The sequence below is a fragment of the Aspergillus brunneoviolaceus genome (assembly GCF_003184695.1).
Source record: "Aspergillus brunneoviolaceus CBS 621.78 unplaced genomic scaffold BO95scaffold_29, whole genome shotgun sequence".
In the NCBI taxonomy this organism is placed as follows: Eukaryota; Fungi; Ascomycota; class Eurotiomycetes; order Eurotiales; family Aspergillaceae; genus Aspergillus; species Aspergillus brunneoviolaceus.
Genome location: NW_020290759.1, coordinates 407,810 through 433,116, shown reverse-complemented (window position 1 = coordinate 433,116; position 25,307 = coordinate 407,810). Strand labels below are relative to the sequence as shown.

At 55.1% G+C, this 25,307-nt stretch overlaps 8 protein-coding genes across 8 annotated transcripts; 2 read left to right on the top strand and 6 right to left on the bottom strand.

Annotated features, from left to right (window-relative positions):
* Positions 1 to 863: 863 nt before the first annotated feature.
* BO95DRAFT_412527 (translation initiation factor eIF2B subunit delta) lies at positions 864 to 2,887 on the bottom strand (the record flags this gene model as incomplete). Its single annotated transcript, XM_025584244.1, has 3 exons — positions 864 to 2,011; positions 2,153 to 2,335; positions 2,414 to 2,887. The coding sequence occupies 3 exons, from the start codon at positions 2,885 to 2,887 to the stop codon at positions 980 to 982; spliced, it is 1,689 nt and encodes a 562-aa protein (XP_025442938.1). The 3' UTR covers positions 864 to 979.
* A 301-nt stretch (positions 2,888 to 3,188) lies between these two features.
* BO95DRAFT_442295 (kinesin-3 family protein uncB) lies at positions 3,189 to 6,112 on the bottom strand. The gene is made up of 3 exons (XM_025586389.1): positions 5,712 to 6,112; positions 5,346 to 5,655; positions 3,189 to 5,270 (listed from the first exon to the last, which is right to left on the bottom strand). The coding sequence occupies exons 2-3, from the start codon at positions 5,629 to 5,631 to the stop codon at positions 3,574 to 3,576; spliced, it is 1,983 nt and encodes a 660-aa protein (XP_025442937.1). The 5' UTR covers positions 5,632 to 5,655; positions 5,712 to 6,112; the 3' UTR covers positions 3,189 to 3,573.
* A 454-nt stretch (positions 6,113 to 6,566) lies between these two features.
* Positions 6,567 to 6,839, bottom strand: BO95DRAFT_361638 (uncharacterized protein; the record flags this gene model as incomplete). The annotated part of the gene is made up of 1 exon (XM_025582532.1): positions 6,567 to 6,839. A coding segment is annotated over one exon (273 nt), but the record flags the coding sequence as incomplete, so codon positions are not given.
* A 589-nt stretch (positions 6,840 to 7,428) lies between these two features.
* Positions 7,429 to 8,163, bottom strand: BO95DRAFT_111893 (uncharacterized protein). Its single transcript, XM_025580378.1, has one exon. The coding sequence runs from the start codon at positions 8,001 to 8,003 to the stop codon at positions 7,626 to 7,628; it is 378 nt and encodes a 125-aa protein (XP_025442935.1). The 5' UTR covers positions 8,004 to 8,163; the 3' UTR covers positions 7,429 to 7,625.
* Positions 8,164 to 8,395: 232 nt separating this feature from the next.
* Positions 8,396 to 9,260, top strand: BO95DRAFT_452753 (YoaK family protein; the record flags this gene model as incomplete). Its single annotated transcript, XM_025588171.1, has 2 exons — positions 8,396 to 8,543; positions 8,656 to 9,260. The coding sequence occupies 2 exons, from the start codon at positions 8,396 to 8,398 to the stop codon at positions 9,258 to 9,260; spliced, it is 753 nt and encodes a 250-aa protein (XP_025442934.1).
* Positions 9,261 to 11,962: 2,702 nt separating this feature from the next.
* On the bottom strand, positions 11,963 to 13,156 carry BO95DRAFT_361502 (uncharacterized protein; the record flags this gene model as incomplete). Its single annotated transcript, XM_025582527.1, has 1 exon — positions 11,963 to 13,156. The coding sequence occupies one exon, from the start codon at positions 13,154 to 13,156 to the stop codon at positions 11,963 to 11,965; it is 1,194 nt and encodes a 397-aa protein (XP_025442933.1).
* Positions 13,157 to 19,224: 6,068 nt separating this feature from the next.
* Positions 19,225 to 22,491, bottom strand: BO95DRAFT_473156 (uncharacterized protein; the record flags this gene model as incomplete). Its single annotated transcript, XM_025589704.1, has 2 exons — positions 19,225 to 21,806; positions 22,468 to 22,491. 2 exons carry the CDS (start codon positions 22,489 to 22,491, stop codon positions 19,461 to 19,463), a joined length of 2,370 nt encoding a protein of 789 aa, XP_025442932.1. The 3' UTR covers positions 19,225 to 19,460.
* A 587-nt stretch (positions 22,492 to 23,078) lies between these two features.
* BO95DRAFT_111726 (alpha-mannosyltransferase) lies at positions 23,079 to 25,225 on the top strand. Its single transcript, XM_025580377.1, has one exon. It carries the CDS (start codon positions 23,475 to 23,477, stop codon positions 24,942 to 24,944), a length of 1,470 nt encoding a protein of 489 aa, XP_025442931.1. The 5' UTR covers positions 23,079 to 23,474; the 3' UTR covers positions 24,945 to 25,225.
* Positions 25,226 to 25,307: the final 82 nt, after the last annotated feature.

Sequence of the window (25,307 nt, the reverse complement as noted above, 5' to 3'; positions counted from 1 at the left end):
CCCCCCCTGATACCCTCCGGCAAAACCAGAAACAAGCCCCTCCAGCCCCAAATCCCTCCACCTCCCCCCCGCTCCATTGCCCGCAGCCCCATTCCCCCCAAGTCCTCCACCCACACCCCCAAGCCCCCCTCTAAAACCCCCCACCATCGCCCGACTAATCCCAAACGCAGCATGCTGATCGGGCACCACATCGTCCTCGTCCTCCGGATTCGGCGGCTGGAACTGCGGCGCCACGTAGATCTCCTCGATCGGGAGGTAGGACGGGTTCGCCCCGGGGGGCACGTTCGTGTTGGCGTTGGCGGCGGCGGCTGCGGCGGCTGCTGCGGCGGCGGCGATGGAGTAGCTGCTGGAGGCGAGGTTGGTCGAGGAGGAGGAGGCGGCGAGGAGCAGGGAGGAGGAGGCGGAGGAGGCAGCAGCCGCGGTGTGCGTGTGCGGGCGCGCGAAGTCTTCGAAGTAGTCGGCGAGGCGGGGGTGGTGCATGTGGATTTGGTGCGGGGTGGAGTCTTTGCTCTTTTGGGGGGGGGGGTTAGTATTGGTGCTTGTATGAGGGGGATGGGAGGACAGGGGAGGGAGGTACCATTTTGGTTTGGTTCTGGGGGGGGTAAATTGTGGGTGGTGGAGGGTTTTGGGTTGTGTTGAGGTTGGGATGGGATGTGAGGTTCGTTGAGATTGGTGATGTTTGGTGAGAATGTGAGAGAGGGAAGGTATGGTGTGGTTCGTGGTGGTTTGTTTGAAGAATGAGATGCGATGGTGGTGGTGGTGTTGGAGTTGGAGTTGGCGGAGATAAGAAAGGTTATCGGAGACAAGAGATAGGAACAAACTACAGTACGGAGACAGGTGTACAGCAACAGCAACAGCAACAGCAACGGGACTACACTAGAGGAGCAACTTCTACTACTACTCTCACGACCACAAGCCCCTACCAAACAATCTAAGCAATTCTCTAATCATAATACATACTAGCATCCCACGCCCCCAATCACAAATTCGTGCTCATGCGATGCACAATCGGTACCGCACTCGGAGGCAAGCTGCCCATCTCGGTGACCACCATATCCACATACTCGGCTGGCGTGACGTCGTACATGATGTTGAGCAGCTGCAGGTTGGCCGACTCCTTCCACCCCGTCAATGGCGAAGAGACATTCTGCGCCAGCGTGTTCGACTCGGCCGCCGCATTGGCCGCCGCCGCTGCCGCCGCCGCCGCCGACTTCCCACCACCGCCGCCGCCGCCCTTCTTCGCGTCCGCCGCGGAGACCGTCACCGCCGCCGGATCCGGCAGGCCGGTCAGCTGCTGCATGGGCTCGGCGGTGATCAGCTCATCCGCGTCGGCGATCTCGTTGACGACGATACTGTCGAGCGCGACGCGGTCGGTGAATTTGACCGTCTCGCAGCAGACGATGACGGGCACCTCGACGCCGCCGGCGCGCTCCTTGGCGCTCATGGCGACCAGCGCGGTGCCGACGCGCGAGTACAGCCGGCCGTTGCTGGTCATGGCGTGCGCGCCCAGGAAGACCTTGCTGGCCGCCTTGATGGCGTGGCTGATGCCGTGCACGAGCGAGTACTGCACGTCCAGCCCGGCGTTGGCCAGCGTGCGCGCCAGGCTCTTGCCCTCGAACAGCGGCCGCGAGTCGATGATCGAGACCCGGAACTTCTTGCCCTGCTTGTGCGCCAGCAGCAGCGTCTGCTTGACGATCGAGCTGCCCGCGAACGTCACGATCACGTCCCCGTCCTGGATCTTCTGCGCGGCGCTGCTGGCAATGACCTGGTCCGCCACAGTGATCTTCTCGCGGATGAAGCTGTCGATGAACTCGCCCAGGAACGCCTTGGCCTCCGCCTCGGGCGTCGAGGGGTCGATGGACGAGATGGCCAGCTTGAGGGCGCGGATCGCATTACCCTGGCTGATCGACAGGGGCCGACAGGTCGACAGGTAGGTGATCTGGTGGGAGAGGTAGGTCGTCAAGTGACGAGGAAGGGAGGTTCCCATGGGCGTAGTGTACGCTTCAATGACCTGCAGCGGTCAGCGTCAGCAGTCAGTAACAGAATTGACTCCAGAGCATTAATCCCAGTAAACAAGCCTCGCCCAACCCCTTATCCCAGAGTATAACCCTGGCCCTGCCAGAGCCAAGTCTCAAAAGAGAATAAAACTCACCCTCTTAAAAGCCAACAAAGTAGCCACACACCGCGCACTACTCCCACAAACCACATAATCCCTCATCTGCAACCCCAGCGCCAACACAGCCGGATGCACCTCCTTGCCCGCCCCGGCCACCGTCGTCCGTCTCTGCTGCCCGTAAAGATGTCCAAACACCGCCACATTCTTATCATCAGCCTTCTTACCACCCTTACTCTCCCCACCACCACCACCGCCAGCACTCTTCTCCAACCCCCCAGCCGGCACCGCACCAGAGACACTACCTCCCCCACCATTCTGCGAGGCATTCTGCGCGGATCCCCGACGAGGCACCTGTTTCGATCCAGAAGCACCAGCAGCCGATCCGCCGCCGCCGCCGCCGCCGCTACCATCCTTCTTACCGGGCGTGGCGGCACCACCAGAGGGAGCTCCCCCCGCGGGGCCAGAGGACTCGCGTTCAGCGCGTTCGCGGGCCCGGCGCGCGGCCTTTTCGGCCTTGGCTCGCTTTTTCAGTTCGGCGGGGGTCAGTTGGGCGGTTGCGCTGTCGGCGGGGGCAGCCGTAGCGCTGGTGGCAGCGGTGGCGGCATCTTTGGATTTGGTGGCCGACTTGGAGGGCTTTTGTGATTGGGAGGACGGTTGCTGCTTCGTGGGTTTCGAGGAGGTGGGTGCGGTGGAGGGGGTGGACGTGGTGGGAGTAGCAGCAGCTGCTGCTGCAGGTGAGGGGGAGGGCGCGGTCGGAGTTGAGCTCGTCATTTCGCCGGTCGTGGGCGTGGTCGTCGCGGTCGCGGTCGCGGAGACAAGGGATTGCGAGGAACTGCTGTTGGTGTGCGCTGACAGGATCGGGGTGGTCATCAACAGGAGAGATTTCCAGAAAGGATGACGGCCGGCGCGACAAGCATTGAGGTGAGACCAGAGAGATTGAGAATCAGGTTCCAGTTGTTGCGGGCGACTTTTTCGGAGCGGATTGGGAAACGGAATGTGGGGAATCAGAAAAGGGCTTGAGTCACGAGTTTGGTTTCCGCGTCGGATAAAGAAACCCTCCATCTGGATTATTCGTGACTCTACTAAAGTAGGACAGACTGAATTCACATTATTTCTTACTGTCCTTCGTAAGAGGTCCTTCGTAAGAGTAACACTCGCCTCTTATATGCCGTCATTCCATTCAACTCATTCGGGCATCAAAACATTTCATCGTGGCGCGGTCTGGCGGGCATCTCCTCGAAGATCCTACCATACATACAAATCGTTCCATCGTGGCATCAGTACATGAGTTAAAACAGCAAACGAATCACAGCACGCCAATAGCAAAGATAACCATCCCAGTCCAGCTATTATAAGAACCGGAGGTCTTCGGAATCACACCATTTAGTCCAACACCAATCCGCATAACGCCGTCGAATCCCAGAAAGCCACCCCACGCTGCAGTCAAACATCTCCGACTATCGATTGTTGCCCCAGATGGCGCCTAAGGCTCGTCGGCTCTTTCGCTCCTTTTTCGCCGGTTGAAGGGGTTGGAATCGTTCATGGTCCGTCGCCAACTTGCGTTTGAACACACTCAGGTCCTCCAACAGGTCTTCCATGTGTGCCTGCATCTGGTGCGCTTCCAGGTGAGTCGAGTTCTCGTCACTCCCAGGGGTGCTTTCTTCTTTCCGTATCGAATTCGGCTCTGACTCGTCCCCGGATGTAGGGGCTGGAGACAGAGCCCGACTGTAGCGCTTACGCACGGACGGAGAGCCATCGTTTTGATTCACACCGTACAGGCTGCTCCGCCGCTCCGGCACAATCACCGGGGGGATGGGGTTCCGGATACTATCCAACGCCAATTTGAGATGGTTGCGAAGGGCCTCGTTCTCCGTCTGCAGCTGGCGGATCTTGCACTCGCTGACCATCTTGGTTTCCTCCATCAACCGTTGCATTTTCTCCACCTTTTGCTGGTATTCCTCGAGCCGCTCGTTCTGAATCTCGCTCTCCCGCCGGTTGACGGTCGCTTGGCTAACACTCAGCTGCAACGTGCGGATGGTTTCGGCCATCTCAGCAATCTGCTTGTCGCGCTCCGCAGCAGACAAGTGGTCCTGGTTGACTCGGGCACGCGTGCGAATCCGCTTGGCCTGGTCGGCATACCGCAGCGTTGACAGCGTTTCTTCGTAGTCGGAGGGTGAGATGCACGCAATCATGGCGGTCTTGGAGTTGCCGCCGAGACTGTCTTTCAACAGCCAGGTGAGGATCGAATCTCGATAGGGGACGATGTCCTTGCCCTTACGCTTCGCTGGACGGCCCTGCTGCGGATCAGCTAGGGCCGCAATCACCCGTCCCAGCGTCGTCAGCGATTTGTTGATATTGGATCCCTCCCGGAGACGCTGGCCGGTCGCCTCGGTGGACTTGGCTCGCTCCGAACCCGCCAGATCGACCAGACGGATCCGCGCCGTCCGCTCGGTAGTCTCGTCAGTCGACAAGTCATGGTGGATCTGCTTCAGCGTGATCGTGAAGACCGCATGCGACCGCGAGGAGGTATCATTCATCTTCGTGCTGGCCACTGTCCGGGACATATCGCCTTTCCGCATGTACCGCATAATCTCCCCGTAGTCCTTCACCGTCACCTCGGTCAAATCCTTGACATACGGTCCCTCCGTCGGGGATTCGCGGATGCGGAGGTAGTGTGGGGGCTCCGTGCGCGGCACCAGCAAGTCACGCACATGCTCGTTGTAGACCTCAAAGTACGAGACGCGGACATTGTAGCTGATATCCGGGGCTTCGGCGGTTTCGATCCGTTGGAACAAGTCCTCGCAGGTCCGTGGGATCAAGCCCGGCTGCTCTGACGTCCCCATCATCGTATAGCTCTTCCCGGAGCCCGTTTGCCCGTACGCGAAGATGCAGGTATGGTACCCCTCAAAGTTGTGGTCCAGAAACTCCTCTCCCAGACAGTTGTACACATCCTCCTGCGTCGCATAATGTTTATCTTTTGTGTTGTGCGACCAGAACGAGTTGTCGAACACAAACGACTTATCCTCCTGGACCTTTCCGCGCGCCTGCGACTTGGGTTTCCCTTCATCATCGGGATTGGATCGAGGTGCCCGTAGCTTGGTTGTCTGGGTGTGCGGGTCCATGGAGATCAGACATTGGGCTCTTCGCTCGATTTCTGGAATTCATTGGGCAGTACCAACCCGCGATCAGCTTCCTTCAATCCTACTCCCGTCCGGGGACAGAGACATACCTCTAGGCAGAAAGGTCCGCACTCGGACAACAACGCGGACGTTCCCTCCGGGCGAGGGGCTGGAGAGACCATCCACTCGACGCGCGGCGACGGGAACGCTTTCGCGAGCGCGCAGCGAAGGGCTCGAGGCGGTTGACCGTAGCATGGCCGCAGAAGCGGTCATCGCGTGGGAGGATGGGCTAGTGATGCCGGTGATAGCGGACATCGCAGATGACGTGACCGAAGCCGGGGAGCTGAGCCCATTGCCGTAGCCGAGATGGTGGTAAACCCGGGGATCCAGGGCCATGTCGGAGCCGTGATCGAGTAGAAACTGCAGAAGCTGAGTGAGGTGCTCGTGCTGGCGTTGCAACAGGCAGTGATACATACGGGCAAGGCCAAACAAGAAAGACAACTGCGGTCAGGTCGTCACTGCTTGGTTCGTTGGGGGGCCCCCCGTGCACCGGATAAGTTGTCCTTTCCCGTGGGCAGGGAGATCCAATGATTTAGTAGCAGGCGCGATGCTCCGGGGGACTTTCGGGTTCGAGGTTGGTCAATCAATCGCACTTTGGTTCTAAACAACAATGATCGGCCGGTGGCATGGGTAGCTACTATGAAACGGAGTAGATTGTCAACAGTTCGGGATCGAATTGGGGGCTTCTGCGATGGAAAGTCAAAGAGAGAAACATGCAGCAAAGAACGCAAGGAGGTCGAAGACAAGACACACCCTCTCTGGAGAGTGAGGCGCAAGAAGGCGAAAGAGAGACAGTAACAGACAGTATGGACTTAGTAGCAATGAATGAGGAGGTCGCGATATGGAGAGGGACCGGACTCGTTTGGGGATGTCCCGATGGGGACTAGACGACAGCCTTAGGCCGCGGTAAGGCCATCTCCCCGGCTGCGGTTGCCATAGCAATTTATCCCGAGACCAAGTCTCTGGCCCATTTCCAAGTGCTGAGAGATGAGACAACTTACAAGTGGATCAAGTCAAGGCAAGTCCATTGTGCTACAGTGGGTCAGAAGAGGAACCCCGGATGTTTGGAATCTTCGACATTTCGATGTTTCAATCACAACTAGCACAAGTAGTTACTAGCATAATTCCAATTCAATTCAATTCATGTCATTTCATCTCATTTACACATGTCTCAATCGCATAGCATAAGGCTGACGCCGATAGACGCAGTCGCTGGTCGACTGTGCCTCTCACTGACCGTCCTGAGACAGTTCTGATTCAAATCTGGGAGTTTAGTCGAAGTCATCGTTGGCCGCAGCAAACATGTCTCCTTCGTCCTGGCCTTCACTGCGGCCGCCTTTAGACGCCTTGCCCATCTTGTCACCGTCAACGTAGGAGATGGGATCAGGCACAGGGTTGCCGTCGCGGTCCATGGTGGTCTCGAACATTTCTTCCGGACTCCAATTGGCAGTGGGATCGTCTTTCTTCGAACCGCCGGCCTGATTCTGGGCGGTTTGCGACATGCGCGAGGTGGTTTTAGCTTTTGAGGACTGCATGGTAGAGAATCGTTCTGTTCTCAATTAGTCGCAGATATCGTAAATCGTATACCCACAATACAGTCGACAGCAGCACTCCTGAGACAGGAAGGACGGCCAGCGTACCAGTGATGATACAATTATTCGATATTGGTTCCAAGACTGATTGCACTAATTTTGGATAGGTCCGAGAGCCGGTCACGGTGGGAATTGAGGGGATTATATGGCCCACGGTGGCACAGATGATGCGACAATGACGCTGGGACTTGAGGAAGTGGCTCATGAAGTGGTTGCGAAGCTGATTGCTTCCCCGCAAATTGGTGAGGTCATGACGGGAGTTGGCGATGAGAGGTATTGGTTGCAGCCTCGGGCTGGCCACGACATCCCTCTGGTTCGGCTGTCAGTTCACGCCAGGTTCCACGGATAACTCCCTCCTTTTTATCCAACGCGAGTTCCATGGTTGAGCCGATGCCATATGGCTGACAGATTTCATTGTGTGGAGGAGAACAGACGGGGTCGGGACGGACCAACGGATGCCACCAGCATATTCACGATAAGCAGCCAAGAATGCGGAATCCGCCGGAGGGCTTGGGGTTCGGAGGATAGGACTGGAGAGAAGTAAGGCAGACAGGAGATAGGGCTAACTATCGGTTGCAGGCTGCAGAGGGTGAAGAAAACGCCGAGCCGTGCAGAAGCAATAATGGATAATTGGTGATCGGAGGCTGATGCACGAGGGAGGGAGGCTAGAAGGGACTATCGCTGTCGGTAGACCAGACTGCCCCGATTGCCACGCTCTCTTTCACCGGGTGGGCTGCTTCATGTTGATGGAGTGGAAAGTTCTGTGCGATGTGGTAGGAATGTATTGCAACCTTGAAGTTGTGGATGACACTTCTCACAGTCAGCCAGCTTACATACCATACAATCATCCGGACAGTGCAGTACAGGACTGTACATGGACTGCATCCTCCACTTCAATTCAGCCCTATCCGACCGGGTGGATCGAATGAGCAACTGGCGGGATTCTCCTCCTTCGCCTCTCCTCCTCCCATCCCCCATCCACCCGTTGTTTGACTCACGAGAACACCAATGCAGCGCCAAGAGAAACAGACTAAACGAGTCTGCACTCTGCAGTAGTGGACTAATGGCAATGGCGCAATCTGGACAATCCGCCCCGGTGAGTCTTGGGGTTGCCATTTGGTGAGAAGAGGCAGGGAAGAGACCAATCCGCGGGTCTTATCGTTTGGCCAAGATGTAACTAGTCATCGTGCGCCGAGAGACGATCTTCATCACTGTTCATGTTTTTTTCACTTTTTCTCGCCCAGGCTACCTGTCAGCTCCGGACTTTGCTCTGAACATTTTCTTCCGAGGCCGGTTGTCGGCGCCGCTGTCGATAAATACTGTGACTGCCCCAGACCCGGCGCCGGCGTTGTGCAGGCCCAATTTCCCGACTCTTCCTCTCTGTCCATATCAGTTGGTAGTATTCACCAGAAACTACTACCCCAAATCACACATTCATGGCTGAGAAGCCCCCCGTCTCGTCTACCCCCGAGGGGAGCGACCTCGAAGCCTCCGACCCGGAACCCCAGATGAAGAAGCTCACCTTCTCCCAGCGCTGGAACCAGAATGTCGACCCGAAGCACACCGACCTCATCTGTTTACTGCTGTGCTTCACCACGGGGCTCTGCGACAGTAGTGCATATAATGCGTGGTCGTGTTTCTTAGCCATGCAAACGGGTACGCCATTCTCCCTCTTACCTCCTCACCTTATCTTCCCCCTTCCCTCTTTCCCCTTCCCCCTCTCCCCCCACTATCCCCTCACCCTAACTAACACCAATCCATTCCCCAGGAAACACCATCTTCCTCGGCCTAGGCGCCTCCAACCAACCCGCCAACAAACCGTGGGGCTGGCTGAAATCCCTCATGAGCATCGGGTGGTTCTTCATCGGGGCGCTGGTCTTCGCCAACCTGACGCGACGCAGCGGCAACCGCGCGCGGGGCACTCTGGTGCTCTCCTTCCTGGCGCAGACGATCCTGATCATCATCGCCGTGGCCATCATCGAGGCCGACCTGATCCCGCACACCTCGACGGACAGCAAGCTGACTGGCGGCCGGCTGTTCCTGGAGCTGATCCCCATCGCGCTGCTGGCGTTCCAGTCCGCGGGGTCGATCACCTCGTCGCGCGCCCTGGGCTACAACGAGATCCCGACGGTCGTGCTGACCAGCGTCTACTTCGACGTGGCCTCCGACCCCAAGCTGCTACAGGTGCCCAACGGGAACGTGAAGCGCAACCGCCGGATCGGCGGGGTCGTGTTCCTGTTGATCGGAGCGATTGCGGGCGGGTGGTTGAGTAAGACCTCGGGCGGGATGGAGTCGGCGCTGTGGATGGCGGCCGGGGTGAAGTTGGTGATTGGGTTGGGGTGGTTGGTCTGGAAGGGGGAGACGAAGGGTTGAGTGAGGTCAAGGGGGGGGTTAGCTGGCGGATTGAGTAATGTTGTGGGTTTTGAGATATAGATGTGAATACAGTACATTGATAGAATTCCTACTTGGTTGATTATTTGTGTTGATTCAGTCAAAGTGTACTGTAGACTTGAGTTGCTGGTGGCAGACTATACTACCTACGTAACAATTCGTCCAAGAACCTCTCAAGAGTGCAATTACTTAAACGGGCCACAATATGAAGCTACCTATACATTATCCTATCTACACATGCCCACCCGTATCCCCACGTACAGCACCTGCCCTATAGTACTCATCACTACTATACGTTCAACCTCTGTTAGAATAAGTGCCCTAACTTGAACTCTCCGCACCACACAGTTTCCCCACGCTTTAATCATGCTACCTCACTATTTCATCCAGTTATAATATGACGATCTGGGGAAGAACCCCCAGACCCCCCTTTCTTTCAACTTCCCAGTATCCTCAACCCCAAGGCCAAGTTATCATATAACAATCTGGGGGAGAACCCCCAGACCCCCCTTTCTTTCAGCTTCCTGGTCACCACTTACCTCTCACCCCTCACCCCTCATTAACAACCAGGACAATAACAGCGAAATATAAACATCACAACCAACCCTCAACACACATACAAAATCTACACCCACTACACCCCCTCAGCCACCAACACCACTGAACCGAAGTCCACCCAAAGAACCCATCCCAGCCAACCACCACAAGGAGGGTCACGGGTACCAGTCCCCAGCCTGCATCCGGCTCTGGCCGCGAGCCTGGCAGGCGAATGGATGGGGTAACTGGCTGGATGCGGCACTAGCTTCCAGTTTCACTCTCCACCAGCTAAGTAAAGAGGTTTGCCTCCACCAATACTAGCGGCACCGTCGATCCCCACTCAAATCGCACCCACGCATTGAACTTTGAAGTCCCGATGACCGCGACCCTTCCCCACCTCCAACGGATAACCCCTCATCCCCCTCTCCACCACCTCCACCACTGCACTGCACTACGCATGTAGCTTCTAGGAAGACAATAGAAAAGACAATAGCACAACCACAACCCCACCCACTCAACTCCTCACACCCAAGCCCATCAGAGATCAAACACTACCCCAAGTACACAGACAGTAAGTTACAGTACAACAATCCAACAAAGACCGCGGGCGCACCCACTTACCCCAAACATACCATCCTACATCATCATCACCACCACCCCATCCAACCCAAAGTCAAGTACCCAGCAAGCACAAGAATCAACGTCATCCAGACCCAAGCAAGGAGCCAACCCGCCTTCCCTCAATCTACAAACATAAAGAACTCAGTACATACCAGACAATAACCGTGCATGCATAACACGCACACACCCAGCATTCCCGCCCGTCACATCCACTGTACCGTGCGTGGGCTTACGCTCTCTGAGATCATACATTCCCACCCATTCTCGTACGAGTACAGCACAGTACAGGACTATGTCTGCGCACATACCCTAGAAACAGTATGACCTCACCAACCGCCTACCGCCTACCGCCTACCATCCACTATGTACTGAATTGCAGTACTTGAGAAGTGCATGTCTTGCAGTGCAGGATAAGTACAAGAACAAGTAGGTGGGTGGGAGGTAAGAGGTGGTAGATGGTAGGTACAGCCACTGAGTAATCATTTCCATACATTCCCACATGGTCAACTTCGCCACACGGGGGGGGCGCCGGCCATGCGTGCATGCATGCATGCCATGCACGCGAGAGGAATTCTGCAGGCTTGAATGAGGCCCAGGGAAAGGGGGACTCTTTCCGAGCATTCCTTTGCATTCTGTGAGTATGCTTCTTACATGGGCTTGCTCTTGCTCTCTGGGTTTATGGCGGGGTTAGAGGGGCAGGGGCTATGGGTCATTGGTGTTGCTGTATACGTAGGCAGGAAAGGGTTCCTGTTGAAGGCTGAGGGCAAGGGCTGAAGGGCTGAAATGAAGGGCTGAACTGAAGGGCTGGGCTAAACCCAAGGCGAGAGCGTCACCACGACGGCGGGCGCAGCCACAGCTTTCTTGGTGTGACCTACGTAAGCAGACTAGAATCCTTATGATCACATCGCTACCCTTCAAAGGAATCATTGTATCAGTTGTATACTGTACTATATGTCTATCAACGGTGAAAGATTGTAAATGTAGGCTAAGGTGTCTAACCCCGCCAGTCCCACAAAAAAAGAATGATTCAACCAGCAGTCCCGGGGCGAAACAGTGATCGCAGAATGGTATCATCAAAAAGACAGATCGAACGAAGAAAAAAGCCCACAGGTATCGCAGCAGCAACAAGCAGCGGAGTTCGCAGTTACGCCGTGTGAAACTGAACAAGGCACGCCAAAGGAAAACAAATCCCCAGCCCAGAAATTAGAAGTCATGCTTGAATGCTTCGAAAACAAAAAAGGCAATTCCAGAACGCAGCCAGAAAAAGAATTCGCGTAAGAATGATAGACGGGACTGTTCACCCTGAAGATGCACCAATAAGATGGAGTCACCAAACGCGCTGAAATGCAAGCCGACCATTAAATCCAAGCAGTGTAAGTCGGCAACAACTGCACATGTATCCTGTAATCCTGCGTAATGCGGATAGTGCTGTCAAAAGCTCCCGTGTAAATACCACAAAAAAACCAGAACAAACAAATCAGATATTGCTTTTAAGAGTCGTAGTCGCAGTCGCAATAGAAAGAAACCTAGGCAGCCGACGGGCGACGGAGAATCTCTTCGCAGTTGGCGTCAAACCGCATGTTCCACAAACGGATGCTGTTCATCAGCTTCTCCGTACTCTCCAGCTCGCGATCCCGGCCAAAGATCGTCTCGACAAACTCACAGCCGGCATTGCGGCCCATCGACACAGAGCCCTTGCCCCCTTCCCGCTTGGCCGCCTTCCACATAAACTGCTCACAGGTTTTGAGCAGCTTCTTGAACCGCGCCCACAGGCGTTCCCCACTCTGCAGGAAGTCCTCCACGACCTCCTGCGCCTCGGGACGCCGGATGCGGTCGAGACATTCGTCGGCTCTCTTCACCTTCCCGGCCAATTTGATCAACAGCAGCCACAGGTCGCCCGCCACGTCCGCCATGGGCGTCGAGGCCCCATGCGTGAACACGGTCCAATCGTAGATCCACTTGCCCAGTGAGTTCGCGTCGAAGACACTGCCCAGAAGAATGATCGGCATCTCCGTCGGGTCCCAGTTCTTGATCGAGTAGCCCGGGGGGATCCCTGCTCGGGCAGCGTCGGCTTCTGTGGCTTTGGGGGCCGGCTTGGAGGTGGGAGCGGACGGCTTTGGCTTGTTGGGCGTGCGGGTGGAAGTGGATTGACGGCGCGCCCGAGATCGCTTGGCCGCATCAGCATCTTCTTGGGCAGGCACCTGGTTATAGTAGAAGTACTGATCAGTGGGTGGCTTGGGCTTGCGGTGAGACGTCGACGGTTTGCGACGCGGAGGACTGGGTTCCTCGCGGAAGACGTATCGCGGCGCATCGCCGTCGGATCCATCGTCGACCACATCCACAAAGATGGGCCGGGTGTGCGACGGGTGCGACGGGTGGGCGCCGGCATGTTCCCAAGGGCCCGCCGCTGGGGCCCCGGACATGGTGCTGCGACGACGAGAATAGCCACCAAAAGAAGCACTTACAGGATCGTGCTTGCGCGGTGGCGTGCCATATTCTGGCATCGCTTCGTAGAATCCTTGCCCATACCCAGCATACCATCCGGCGGTTTCTTTGGGACCGGCGTAGCTGGCTTTGCGGTTGTGACGCTTCGAAGGGCCGCGCGGCGAGCCGTAAGCATTGGCGAAGGGGGACGCGTAGTAGGCGTAGTGAGGAGACGTGGGAGGAGAGGTCGTATAGTCGTAGGACCACCCGGGAGGTGGAGTGGTGTAGTGATACATTATCGAGAAACGTGCATAGGAATTCGAATCACGCTGGCAATCAAAAACAGGTCGTGGGCGAGAGAACTTTTCGAACGTAGGGGATAACCTCCCGATCGCGAGATATTAAAGGCAAGAACAGAAACAGCACAACCCAGATGTATTATACAGGATATCGTAGCAACAAGCCGATCGACGCCGAAGCAGGGGCCGAAGCAGGGGACAACGAAATCGGAAGATTGATGGGAGAGAACCGTCACCGTGGTGCGGTTTCTGAGGGAGAGGAGGGATAGAGCTGTATGTGCCGAGAGTGCATTTGAACGTCGTTCGCTCTATCGAACGCTGAACGGGCGAAGTTGTTGAAGGCGGCTATACAGAGAAGCAACCTGTGGTCCCTAGAAGACTCTATCGGAGTCCGCGACAAGAGTGGCGAACAAGCGCAGACAGCGGTTGAGACTCGCTTGAATCGCTTAGACTTCGTTCATCTAACCCAGATTATTGTTGTTGTAGTAGTAGTAGTAGTAGTAGTTGTTGTAGTTGTAGAGGTTGAACCCGAACAGGGTGTATGAATGGTGGATGGATGGATAAATGATTTCAAGGGGGGGAGCCTCGAGGGCGTGGAGGAGACAACCGGTTTTGTAACCACGGGACAGAATTGCAAGGGTGGACTTGGTGGACTTGCAAGTGGGGGCTGCACCAAGTGGTAATTTTCTGCGGCGGAGCCACTAGTCTTTAGTGTCTTAGTCTCGCTTTGGGGGTGGAGACAGCAAAAAGTGACCTCTCGCGTTTGTTCCCGTTTCGTTCTCAGCTTTACAATACCGTATCTTATGTGGTGGTGGTGGTGGTGATGATGGAGGGAGGGATGGGTGCCTTGGGCGCGTTTCAGGCCCAACAAACTCCCACTCCCAAGAGGGAGAGGGAGGGAGAGAGGAAGAGAAAGGGAGGAAATGGAACGGAATGGGAGGGGAGGAAGAAACACCAAACTGAAACCAGAGTGATGCTGCACTGGGTTTTAGAATTTGCTGCTGCTGCTGCTGTTGCTATGAGAAGAAGAAGCTGATCACCTTCCAGCTCATTTCCAGAGTCATCACCCACTACACCCTCTTTTCCAGAGTCCCACCAAGGTGATCAGGTGGAGAGTACTGCTCCCTTATATACACTTCCAAGGAGGGGGGAATGGATGATTACATGAATGAATGAATGAAATGCGCAGAATTGCCGCCCACATTGTGCACTGCGGTCACTCTCCATGCCTGCCACTCGCTGACTCTTACTCATCATGGCGACAGGGCTCCCGTGGGACAGAGTCATCTGAACAATCCCTCTATTAACTTACTTGCTACTAGGTAGACATACGATCAATCCCCTGTTGGGCATCCCCTCTCCCCTCCCATCCTGATTGACGTTGCTGAAACACGACGAAGGAAGAACAAGATGTTTGTTGCCGCAACAGAGCAGCGCAGCGCAGCGCAGCAGAGCAGAATCCGCCCCTCCACTCATTCGCGTCAACATGGCCGTACATGGCGAACAGTGAGATGTTCGAACCCTCATTACCTTGTAGATAAGAGTCACGCTCTGCGTCATTGGCTGGACGCTTCGTCCAACATGGCTGGGGATTTCCCGCATGGCATCCGATGTACGTACATTACCCTACCGTTGGAGCCTGCAGGCAACGCGATGGAGCTGGCGAGCCGATCCAGTCGATAGTCCTTCATTCAGTTGTCCGGTATGCCAATGAGTCAATGAGTCATGGAGAGATCACATTGCCACGGGTGGCTCAGTCATAATCGTCGAGTAAGTAAGTTAAGCGTTGATAATAATAGTCAGCCATCTCTTCTCAGCATCAGCCCCAAGGCTTCTATATTCAACTGCAGGCAGGCTGTGGCGAAGATGACGCTGTCGCGCAACCACCAAGTCTTATAACTTGGTGTCACATCAATAGATTAATGCAAGATTGCAAAGGATCGAAAGTACGTGGGATCGATTAGTCGATTGCTGTAAATAGAGATAGTCCGAAGCCACTACTGCTGTAAGATCCTGTAGAGCGTCTTATCGTTTGGGTTGGTTTGGTTCCATGGACAGCGGGTGCGGATGAGCCCGTCAACCGGTCGACAAACCATGGATACATAACTCCAGGTAGGCAGGCATTTCCAGCCCGGTGGAACCAAATGGCATGGATATCTCCTGTTGTGGCCACGAGCACTAGTGGTGTAGTGTAGTTGAGTTAAAATGTTGGGCAACTTGGGAGTTTTTTTTTTGGTTATGGTGGATGGGCGTTACCGCTGCCGCCCAGCAGCTGGGCAGCAACCACCCATACGGTTGGACAGACCGCAATTTGCACAGTTGAGCGCGGGAGTCTAAAAAAAAGGACCCTCCTTTCACGATTAATTCTCCGGCCGGGCAGATCCCTGATTTTCCTGTTTTTCTTTTTCGAGAAGAAAAAAGAAGCAAATAAACAGGTGTGAAGTTCGGATGGAAAAGGTATCTGAGTTGAGACCGGGGCGATTGGAAACTGCATACAGTATCCTGTGTTGTACTGTGCAAAGTACTCCGCGTACTCCAGACTCAGAATCTCGGTTTCTGACAGGCCTGGTCGAGGCGCGAATGTGATAGGGCTAAGGGCGCGCCCCCCCCCCATGCAGGCTGGACCGCAAACGAGGGTTGCAAAATCGCAGGTTACAGTGCACTACACTACCGAGAAGAGTAACTTACAGTACTTCTTCCCTTCTGCCCCACCATGATTCGAGCCATGGCTTAGTGACTATCTTAATATCAATCCCGACTGGCTCAGATCCTGTCCAATAGCACAGAGCTGCTAAGAGTCTTAACCCCCGGGGCGAGTGAAAACGCTACGCAATCGGAGTTGCGCAGCCAGTTATGTCCGACAACCCCTGGCAGATAGATAGGCAGCCCTTTTTCTCTTGGGTGTCTGGTTGCACATGGCGCTCGGGGTCCAAAAGCAGGTCAAAGCCCAGATGTGATCATGGTTACGTGGTGGCGTCTATTGGAGAGGTCCCGGTACGAGCGATAAAGGAAGATGGAGATGTCTCTTGTCTTTGAGAGATGTCTCGCTTGCTGGGTCCAACTCCAACATTTACTCGCTTTCAGAGAATGCGATAAACGCCATCGCGGCACTGGCTCCACCCATTGGACGGGCAACGGAGACGCGGACGCGGGATGAGGGTCCGGTGGGTGCACAAGAGCTGATCGACTCAGGAAGTATCTAGTATACTAAGTCTCCGTACTAAGTAGACAGTCAGTCACCGGGCACTGAGAGGAAACTCCGGCTTGCGCAGCGCCAACGGTCCCAATGCATTCAAGAATTATCCCGAGCAGCAGCAGTGATTTCCTCTCCGGAAGAGAGCTGCTAGCAGCCAACTAGCGCCTACATACTATAGAATACTACTGATTGATAGTCAGACCGGGGGGAGGGGAGGGGGTCATCACAAGCGCGAGTGTGACCTGCAATTCCCGTCACTGTTCCCAACCATTCAGCATTCATCTATTCAATCAAAGCACAGACTGAAAATAGAAGTTCTCTGGAAAGAAAGAAAGAACACGGCACAGCTCACAGAGCACAGAGCACTACCAGAGCTAAATACAAATTAACATGTTTTCTCCCACTCCACCCACCGCCCAGGTCTCCACCGGCAGAGTTTTCACTTTTCACCGTCCCTTGCTTGTTTCTCGGAGCCGGAGATCTAGAATTGACTGTTGTTATTGTTGTGGTGGTGTTTGTCTACAATATCTACTACTAGGTATGTCCGTACGGTAATGTACATACAATACGGAGAACTCCCCACTCCGTACACAGCCAGCCAAATAATACAACGACCACCACTCTCGTTCTCAGGTCACACCTGCCGACACTTGCTTGTTGATTGGACTATCAATCTGACTGCGACAAGCCAATTGAGGGCCCCCTCAGCTATGCCTCCCTGGCTGTATCTCACTCCGATGTGTACAGATCTCCTCTGCAGCCGACCGATGCCAAGAGACCACCCACCTCCTTTGGTGTCGTGGTTTCAAACGCGATCCTCCGTCGCCATTCATCAGCCGTGTTTACTTCGAATCCCGGCCACATGCCGATCTCACGCGCGCACGCCCTCGCGACTGGAATTCTGGCCATAATATGTGGGAGGGAGGTATGTAGCATTGTGTGGGTGACAGATGCATGCCCTTACCCTGAGCCCTAGTCATCAATTGACCTCCAAGTATATACAGTACTGTACAGCGTAGACCTTCCAGTGTTTCGGCACACCAGCAACAGGGCCAGCAACATTGGCGCAATCGTACTTCTCGAATCCAGCGGCCATCAGAACCCACCTTACCCACGGCACAGTTCCAACTAAACCCCTAACTACGTAGGCATAGACCCTAACTTATGCACCTCAATGCAGTAGACTATCTGGCCCGAGAACCCAATCAGCTTTACCAGAAGATACTCCAATCCTAAGGATTTAGTCTTTGGTACGGAGCCTGAGAACTTCATCCCTAGTATCCATCCATGATAGATGCCGGTAGTCCCCAATCTGATCCAACTCAACCTGCCAAAAAACCAACCAACCAACCACCTTCACCTAGTACTGGGTACTGTACATATTCTACCCCAAGAAACCCCCCCCCCCTCTCCTCTCATGCGGCATCATCATCATCGAGACTAAGTCTCGATACGCTATACAGGGTACTCCGCACGCCCTACGCTAATAGCCGCTGCCCGCCCACGCACAAGCCAAGTTACCTTGAACTAACCCAACGTGCCGTGCAAGTGCAGTCCAGACCCCCCATTCCCATTCCCATCCCCATCCCCATCCGTCACCAACCCATCGCACCGACCATACCCATTCCTCCCTGCATACATTCCGACATCCGCGAAGTCAACAGCCAGAAGCCAAAAGCCTGAGGGGGCTTGTGCAGCACTAGACCCAAAAGTTCGAAACGCACGTTTGGATCCAGCAGTCCATCACTACACCCCTGGTCCTAGTCCTGGGATATCTATCTGTGTTTGTCGACGGTGGGGTGTTTGACACCTTTTCTTTTCCCGTTACATGACCTTCTAGTCTCCAGGGTTGGTGGGGAAACACCCAGCGGGCTTGAGAGTCGAGGGTCAAACGCCTCTTGTCAAGAAGTATTACCAACTTACAGTGTGTACACAGTACAGTACTTCCTCCCCAGACCGCATGGGATGGACTGCAGCACTGGCCAGCGCGGGCGCTGTGCGAAGGTCGAGGAACTGGACTGGAATGGACTGGACTGGTCTGGTCTTGAGAGTCCAGAAAGATCAAACCCCGCTTCTAATCTCTCTTCCCTCCCCTCCCCAGGCTCTTGGGCTAACCATGAAGTAATGGATAAAGTACCGTAACTGGAGATCCAATAGGATCCCTAGAACATACTTTCATCCCGGTAAGGGTCGGTATTTGGCAGCTCGCTAGCTGCATACACCTGGCCCGATATCGGGGCGTTGATTCGATGTCTGTTGTCATGGTGGATGTACGGTAAGTTAAGGTCTTGTACACCGCTTGGCAGGGCTGTGGAAGTTGGATTTGCTGGGCTGCTTAACTACTACCTACGCACGATAAGTACTAAGGTAGCTTATCGACATTCGACACTATCAGCTGGATGTATACCTTAGGCAGCAGGTATTGACTACCTGGGTTTCCAACCCCACCGTTCCTTTGTAGTGCTACGTATAATTAGTGTGCCATGCCTAGCTTAGTAGGTTCCACTTAACGTCGCTGTGAGTTTGCCGGGTGAGATCTTGGGTTGAACTAGCTTTGGATTTGGCATGTGGTTTTGCTGAGTGGAGAGCATGGTGGAGAGCAAGGTGTAGCCGAAGTCTACTTCGTGGATCGGTAGGTGGATATCTTGGTGGCCAGCTGTCTAGTGCGTTGCTGGACAGGATGGTAGAAGGATAGACGGAAAGAGGTGTCTTCTCGGTGGGAATACCTAGTACCTGAGACATCAGATCCTGGCGCTGTCTCGGGTCTGTCGGACTCTGGATCGTGGGAATTTTGTTTGTGTGGTGTTGGACGGCTACGCAATCAGAATCACATGTGACTCTCCTGTTTGTCGCTCGTGTGGACCTGGTGGAAAGCAATCACATCCTACACGCATTGAGGGTGTTTCCTGTATGGGTCATATGTATGTACACGCATCCTAGGTATCTACTGTCTGGTACTATGTACAGGATGTGCAAAGATCCGAGTCATCTATACTTTACAAATGAAACCGTTATCCATCATCAAGCCATGTCTACGTACCCCGTCGATTCCCCAGGCAGGCATCGGCATCGACGGCCCAAGAACACCCCAAAAACACATCACTGTTACACGATCATATATTCGCCTTCCTCCCGTTTGACCTGCATCACCTCGTGCCACCGAAATCCCTGTCTGCGCGAGGGAGACGTCGGGACCTCCGTAGAGAGACCACTCCAGCCGCTCAAGGCGCCAGGGCTCATATCGTCCGCCACGCCCGCGTTTGACTTCAGGTGTTGGTTGCCGAGACCTGCTGCTGCGCCGTGGTCGTAGGGATCCCCAGTCTCGGACGCGGGAGGACTTCCCGCCCATATCTTTTCCAGGAGCTCCAGACAGGTCAGATTGTTGATAAACCCGGAATCCTTGGAGAGATACAGACACCGCTCCCGGATGATCGCCCGGTGGCTGGACAGCACGCACTCGGAGCCCGTGATGAACAGCGGCCACAGGAGATACGCATCACACTGGACGGCCAGAATGTGAGTCATTGTCCGTTGCACAATATCCTGGATACGAGGATGGCCAGACGGCAGATCGGGATGGGCAAGTCGCTCGCTGTAGAGAATCGCGGCGTGGCGAAATGATTCAGAAATATGAATCACATCGTCCAGATGTTGCGGTGCCACCCTGGATTGGCTCGGAGGAGACGATGGTGGCGAGATGTAGGTCGTCGCATGATGGGGAGATGATGATTGTCGCCGTCCCGTGTCAAACCTCCACGATTCAAGCTTCTGCCGCAGGCAGTGCCATTCGGCCCAGAATATAGGAGAAGCCGGGGCTGAGCTAGAGTCTCCCGCCTGGGGAGGAATGAACCTCGTAAACGACTCGGAAGGCATACTCGGTGTACTCGTGCAGGTATACGCGATATGGGGAGGGACAGTGGTTGATGGGGCATGGACTTCAGGAGATGTCGAGGTCTGCGTATCTTGGCTTCGACTGAGGAGATTCAGGCGACCAAGCTGCGCAATGAGTTTGAACAGGCTGGCATTACATCCAGCCAGATTTTCAAGCCCCCATTCGCCATCCGAAATTGCGGTTATGTCAAGACAAGCGCCGCGAAGTTGGATGTCCCGGTCGTTCGTAGTGGCCGTCATAGTGTCGAGCCAGGTGAACATGCGAATAAACCATTTCAGTTCTTCGGTCACATGGGCGGCGCCATTGCACAACCGAATGGCCAGCAACTTGGTCACACCAGCGAATTGGGTCTTGAATTGCGCGACCCCCGTGTCACACCCATGGAAGAGGCATAAGACGAGTAAAGTCGCGAGCACCGAGTCCGATAGCCGTTGTCGCGGATCGGCCAATTCTCCATTCAACGCCTTGACTGCCATACTTCTGTAAAGATGCTCTTCGCGCGCCGAAACTTTGGGGACGTCAATACCAGTCTGGGTGCTCAAAGACGCCTCCGTCAAAGCCTGGTGAGCCAATGATGACATCCGTGCGGGCAGGGTACGCTCGGTAGACCTTGTGCCCCGTTCTCGTCTCTGGCGCATATTGCATAGAGACAGGGTTGCTATGGCTTCTTGGAGCGATGTGCTTTCTTGCGCTAATCGCAGAACGTACGTGCGGAATGGATTGGTCGGCCCATCAAAAGCAACGATCATTGGCGCAATCACTTCAGCATAATAGCTAATCAGGAATCGCAGGCGCGGTGTTCGTCCGATTGAGCGCGCTAGTAGCTGCTGAGATAAGGATGGCGCATGACATTCAACGACCCAAGGAGTCCTTTCCTGACCACTCTGCTCTGAGCTCTGTACGGCCTCTTCTTCAACACTCGGATCATCCCTGGTCTTTGCAATTGGTATTGAAGTCTGTATTGAGGCTGGCCATGTCGGCATTGCCCATCTCGAAGGAGCCAACGAAGGAGAAGGTGTCGCGTGATGGCAGGATGACACGGGTAGTGATTCTGAACGAGGTAACGAACGATTGGAAGGGGTTTGGTTAACAGATGACACCGGACTCGAATGCGGTGGCAACTGATTCGCAGGTAGGTCTGGCCTAGGACGTATCCTCGGATTAGAAGGTGTGCGACCGACTTCCGACGAGTCTAACGTAGAAAGTGGTCTTGTATGCGCAGGCAACTCCGATGCACTGGAGTCTGTCGACTGTGATACCCTCGACGCGGCTGCCGCACGAGGCTGCGACGAGGCTGCAGCTGGCTGAGCCCCAGTCACAGGCAGGGATAGTCCTCGAAGCTTTCCCCGACTGGCCACCCCGACTCCCCACGTCAAAGTGGTCTTATAGCCGGCACAATCGCGGCCATTGTCCAAGCATTGGGAGCAGTATGGTCGTCTCCGATCGCATTGACTTGCCTGTCGAGCACAGGTAAAACAGTCATCGGCTGCCTGGCTGATGACTGTTCTCTTCCGTCTTTTCCGCGGAGGTGCGGCGGAGACCGGCGGCGATTTGCGCCCCTGCCCCGTTGGCAGAGGTTCCATCACCAAGCCGACTACAAATCGTGGACTGGAGGAGAGGTAAGCAGGAACGAGCTTAGACAAGCCAAGTGGAGGTGACCCGGGGTGCGGGGTCCCATGGATGATAGATCAAGCAAGGCAGTAGGTTAATTGCGTGGTCAAGTCGACGGTGGCAAGATGGGAGGAGTAGTGGTAGCAACACCGTCGAAGCTTATATACCGAAATCGACAAGGGATCGAGGTGACTGGGAGAAGTGAAGTTGGACGGTTCGAGGTTTGATCACACAAACATATCAGAGATGACCCCCATTAGGCCCTCATTCTAGCTTTGCAATGGGGTCCTGGAAAGGTGGACGGGCAGTGAAGGGCAGAACCGGCGATCGTTGCGGTATCATCCGCCGTTAGGAGATGCCGACCCGGAGATTTAATTTATTATTGACTTATTAACTGCTTAGTATTCTTAGCACACGGTGAGAGAAAATGTGTATTCGTCAGAATAAAATTGCCTCTAGCTGTAGGCTCCATTTCAAGGTCCCCGCTGGTTGATCTTGAACCATGGTTGAAGCTTGGAGAAGAGGAAGACAGTTGAGGAATAGGAGAAATGATGAATAATGCATGAGCGAGGCAGCGAGAAGCCCAGCCTGGATGAAAGTTGGGGAGACCCAACAGGGACTAGTGCGGCACATGTTCCCACCGGGCCGGATTCGGGTCTGGCCGGTCTTCTAAATCTATTACTCCTTTGGGGCAATCTTCTACACTTCCAACTACTCCGTACACTTCTCGGTCAAAGTCGATCATCCTTGGAGTATCCATTTATTTGTGCAGTTTCTCAACGGTCCCATTGTCAACTCTCGTTGATTCTCGGATATAGGACTTAGCTCGGAGCCATGACAAACCGTCCCAACTCAAACCTCTCCTCCGGGAGCCGTGGCTGCACTGCACTAGATGATTGAGACTGTTGCTATCCACAGGCCTTCTTAGCCTGTGTTCATAGTCGTCTGATAATTGCACGAAGCATTTCTTTCCCATTGACCTGCAAGACTTTTGCAGAATGAGATTCCTTGAGTCAGCAAGCACAACTAAGAGCCTTGAACATCCACCGATGACTATCTCCAGACTACAATGACTCGTAGACGTGGTTATTTATAGTGGTGCGCAACGTAAGTCCTGGATTCTGCCACCGCCTACCCAAGGGGAGCGCATCTCTCGACGATCGCCATCCATTTGCCAACCATGGATTCCACTTCGACGGCGTCGAGGTCAATTGAGACCGACATTCATAACTCGAAAAAGTGCTAGCTGTATGGCTGCAACTGTCCGACTATCCCCAGTCTGACTTATTCACCCACTATCCTTCTGATCGATCAGCGTCTGAGGCCTTCCAGAGCCCGATAATAATCCAGGCCGTGATTCGCATCTCTCCTGGGACAACAACATCGCCGCCAATCCTTCCTACACAACCCCCTATTCCCAAAGTCGCCTATCATGTTGACTCCTGCTTGAATGCACTGCACGACTACCTGCTATTGAACGATACTTCCAGTGTCTCCCCGTACCCACTGGACAAACCTTGCAATCGACGAAACGAAACCAGCCAAGAAACGAATTGCCTTCGTGAAGACTGCTAGCCGGCGAACCTCTCGATTGAGACGCGGTCTCAGATACCAAGATGCCGATCCTTCGACCGGGTAGACTGAAATCTTTCATCACGGCCACCGGCGCCTTACTCCTCATCTGCACCGTTTATGTATACTGGGCACCCCCGCCAGCGTCGGTAGTCCCCAGTACGGCCTTCGAGGTCCCTCTAGTCGAACGCCAAAATGCATTCTGGAAGGTCTTGAAACCGATCCTCGAAGAGAATGGGCCAAACTGCCCATCGCCTGGGCACACCGACGATGCCGGTGCCGTCGGCTTCGACGCCACGTCCACCGACCCTCGCCCCGACTTGACAAACCTCGAAGAAGAGGACCTACATACCATGGAGGAGGCGCATGCACGCTACATCGAGGCGTGTCGTACAGCCGAGAAACTGCGACCCGTTCACTCGCCCGGCACTCGCGGCGTGGTTTCAACGGCGGGGGGGACCTACTTCCCCGTGTTTCTGTCGTCGCTGCGGATGCTCCGACGCTTGGGCTCGACATTGCCGGTGGAAGTCTACATGAAGGACACCGACGAGTACGAAAAGCAGATCTGCGATGACATCCTCCCCGACCTGGGCGCACGGTGCCTGGTGCTCTCGGACGTGGTCGGCAAGAACGCCATCGAGCACTACCAGCTCAAGATCTTCGCGGTACTGTTCTCCTCCTTCGAGGAGGTCATCTGGATGGACGCCGACTGCTTTCCGCTGACCAAGCCCGAGGTGCTGCTGGACGCGGAGCCCTTCAAGTCGGCGGGGCTGGTGACGTGGCCGGACTTCTGGGCGATGACCGCGTCGCCGCTCTACTACAACATCTCGCGCCAAGCGATGCCGCCCATGTCGGCGCGCGCCTCGTCGGAGGCTGGGGCGTTTCTGGTCTCCAAGAAGACGCACCAGATGACCCTGCTCCTGGCCGCGTACTACAACTACTACGGCCCGTCGCACTACTTCCGGCTGCTATCGCAGGGGGCGCCGGGCGAGGGCGACAAGGAGACCTTCGTGCAGGCCGCCACAGCCGTGGGCGAGCCGTTCTACGCGGTCAGCGAGCGCGTGCAGGCGGTCGGGCACGCCAAACCGGGCGGCGGGATCTCCGGGTCGGCGATGGTGCAGACGGACCCGATCGCGGACCACGCGCTGACGAGCGCGGGCCAGTGGCGCGTGCAGGACCCCGCGGTGGCCCCCGCGCCCCCGGCCTTCTTCATCCACGCCAACTACCCCAAGTTCAACCCGGGCGAGAAGGTGTTCGGCATGAAGTGGGAGACGGCGCCCACGCTGCGCGCCGACGGCTCCGACGGCCGCGCCTGGCTCGTCCCCGAGGACACCGTCCAGCGGTTCCGCTACGACGTCGAGCGCGCCTACTGGGCGGAGATCAGGAACGTCAGCTGCGACCCCGCCATCAGCTTCTGGACCTGGGAGCGCAAGGACGAGATCTGCGAGAAAGTCGAGGCCTACTGGGGCAATGTCTTTGCCGAGCCGCACGACGATGATCCCAAGTTCGGTTGATGAGCGCCTGATCCTTTGATCCTTTTTTTTTCCTGCTGAAAGTCGATACCACAAACAGTTTTCGTTTTTTCTTCTCTTCAATCTGACAGATATGCGTTATGAATGACACGGGTTTGGGGTGGACCGTTGTGTACATCTTACGATTCTACACTGATGCATGTTTTGTATAATCTTCATTCATGATACCTTCTATCCCATGATCTTGTCTTGAAGCATGGCCCATCCTCTCCACGATAGACGCTAGCAGAATAGTGCCAACATATTTAAAGGCTGCCCCCCCCCCCCCCCCAACGCACAACTCTAAAGCCGAACCAAAACCTCAAAACCACTCTACACCAGACACTACAAATCCCAGAAAACTAA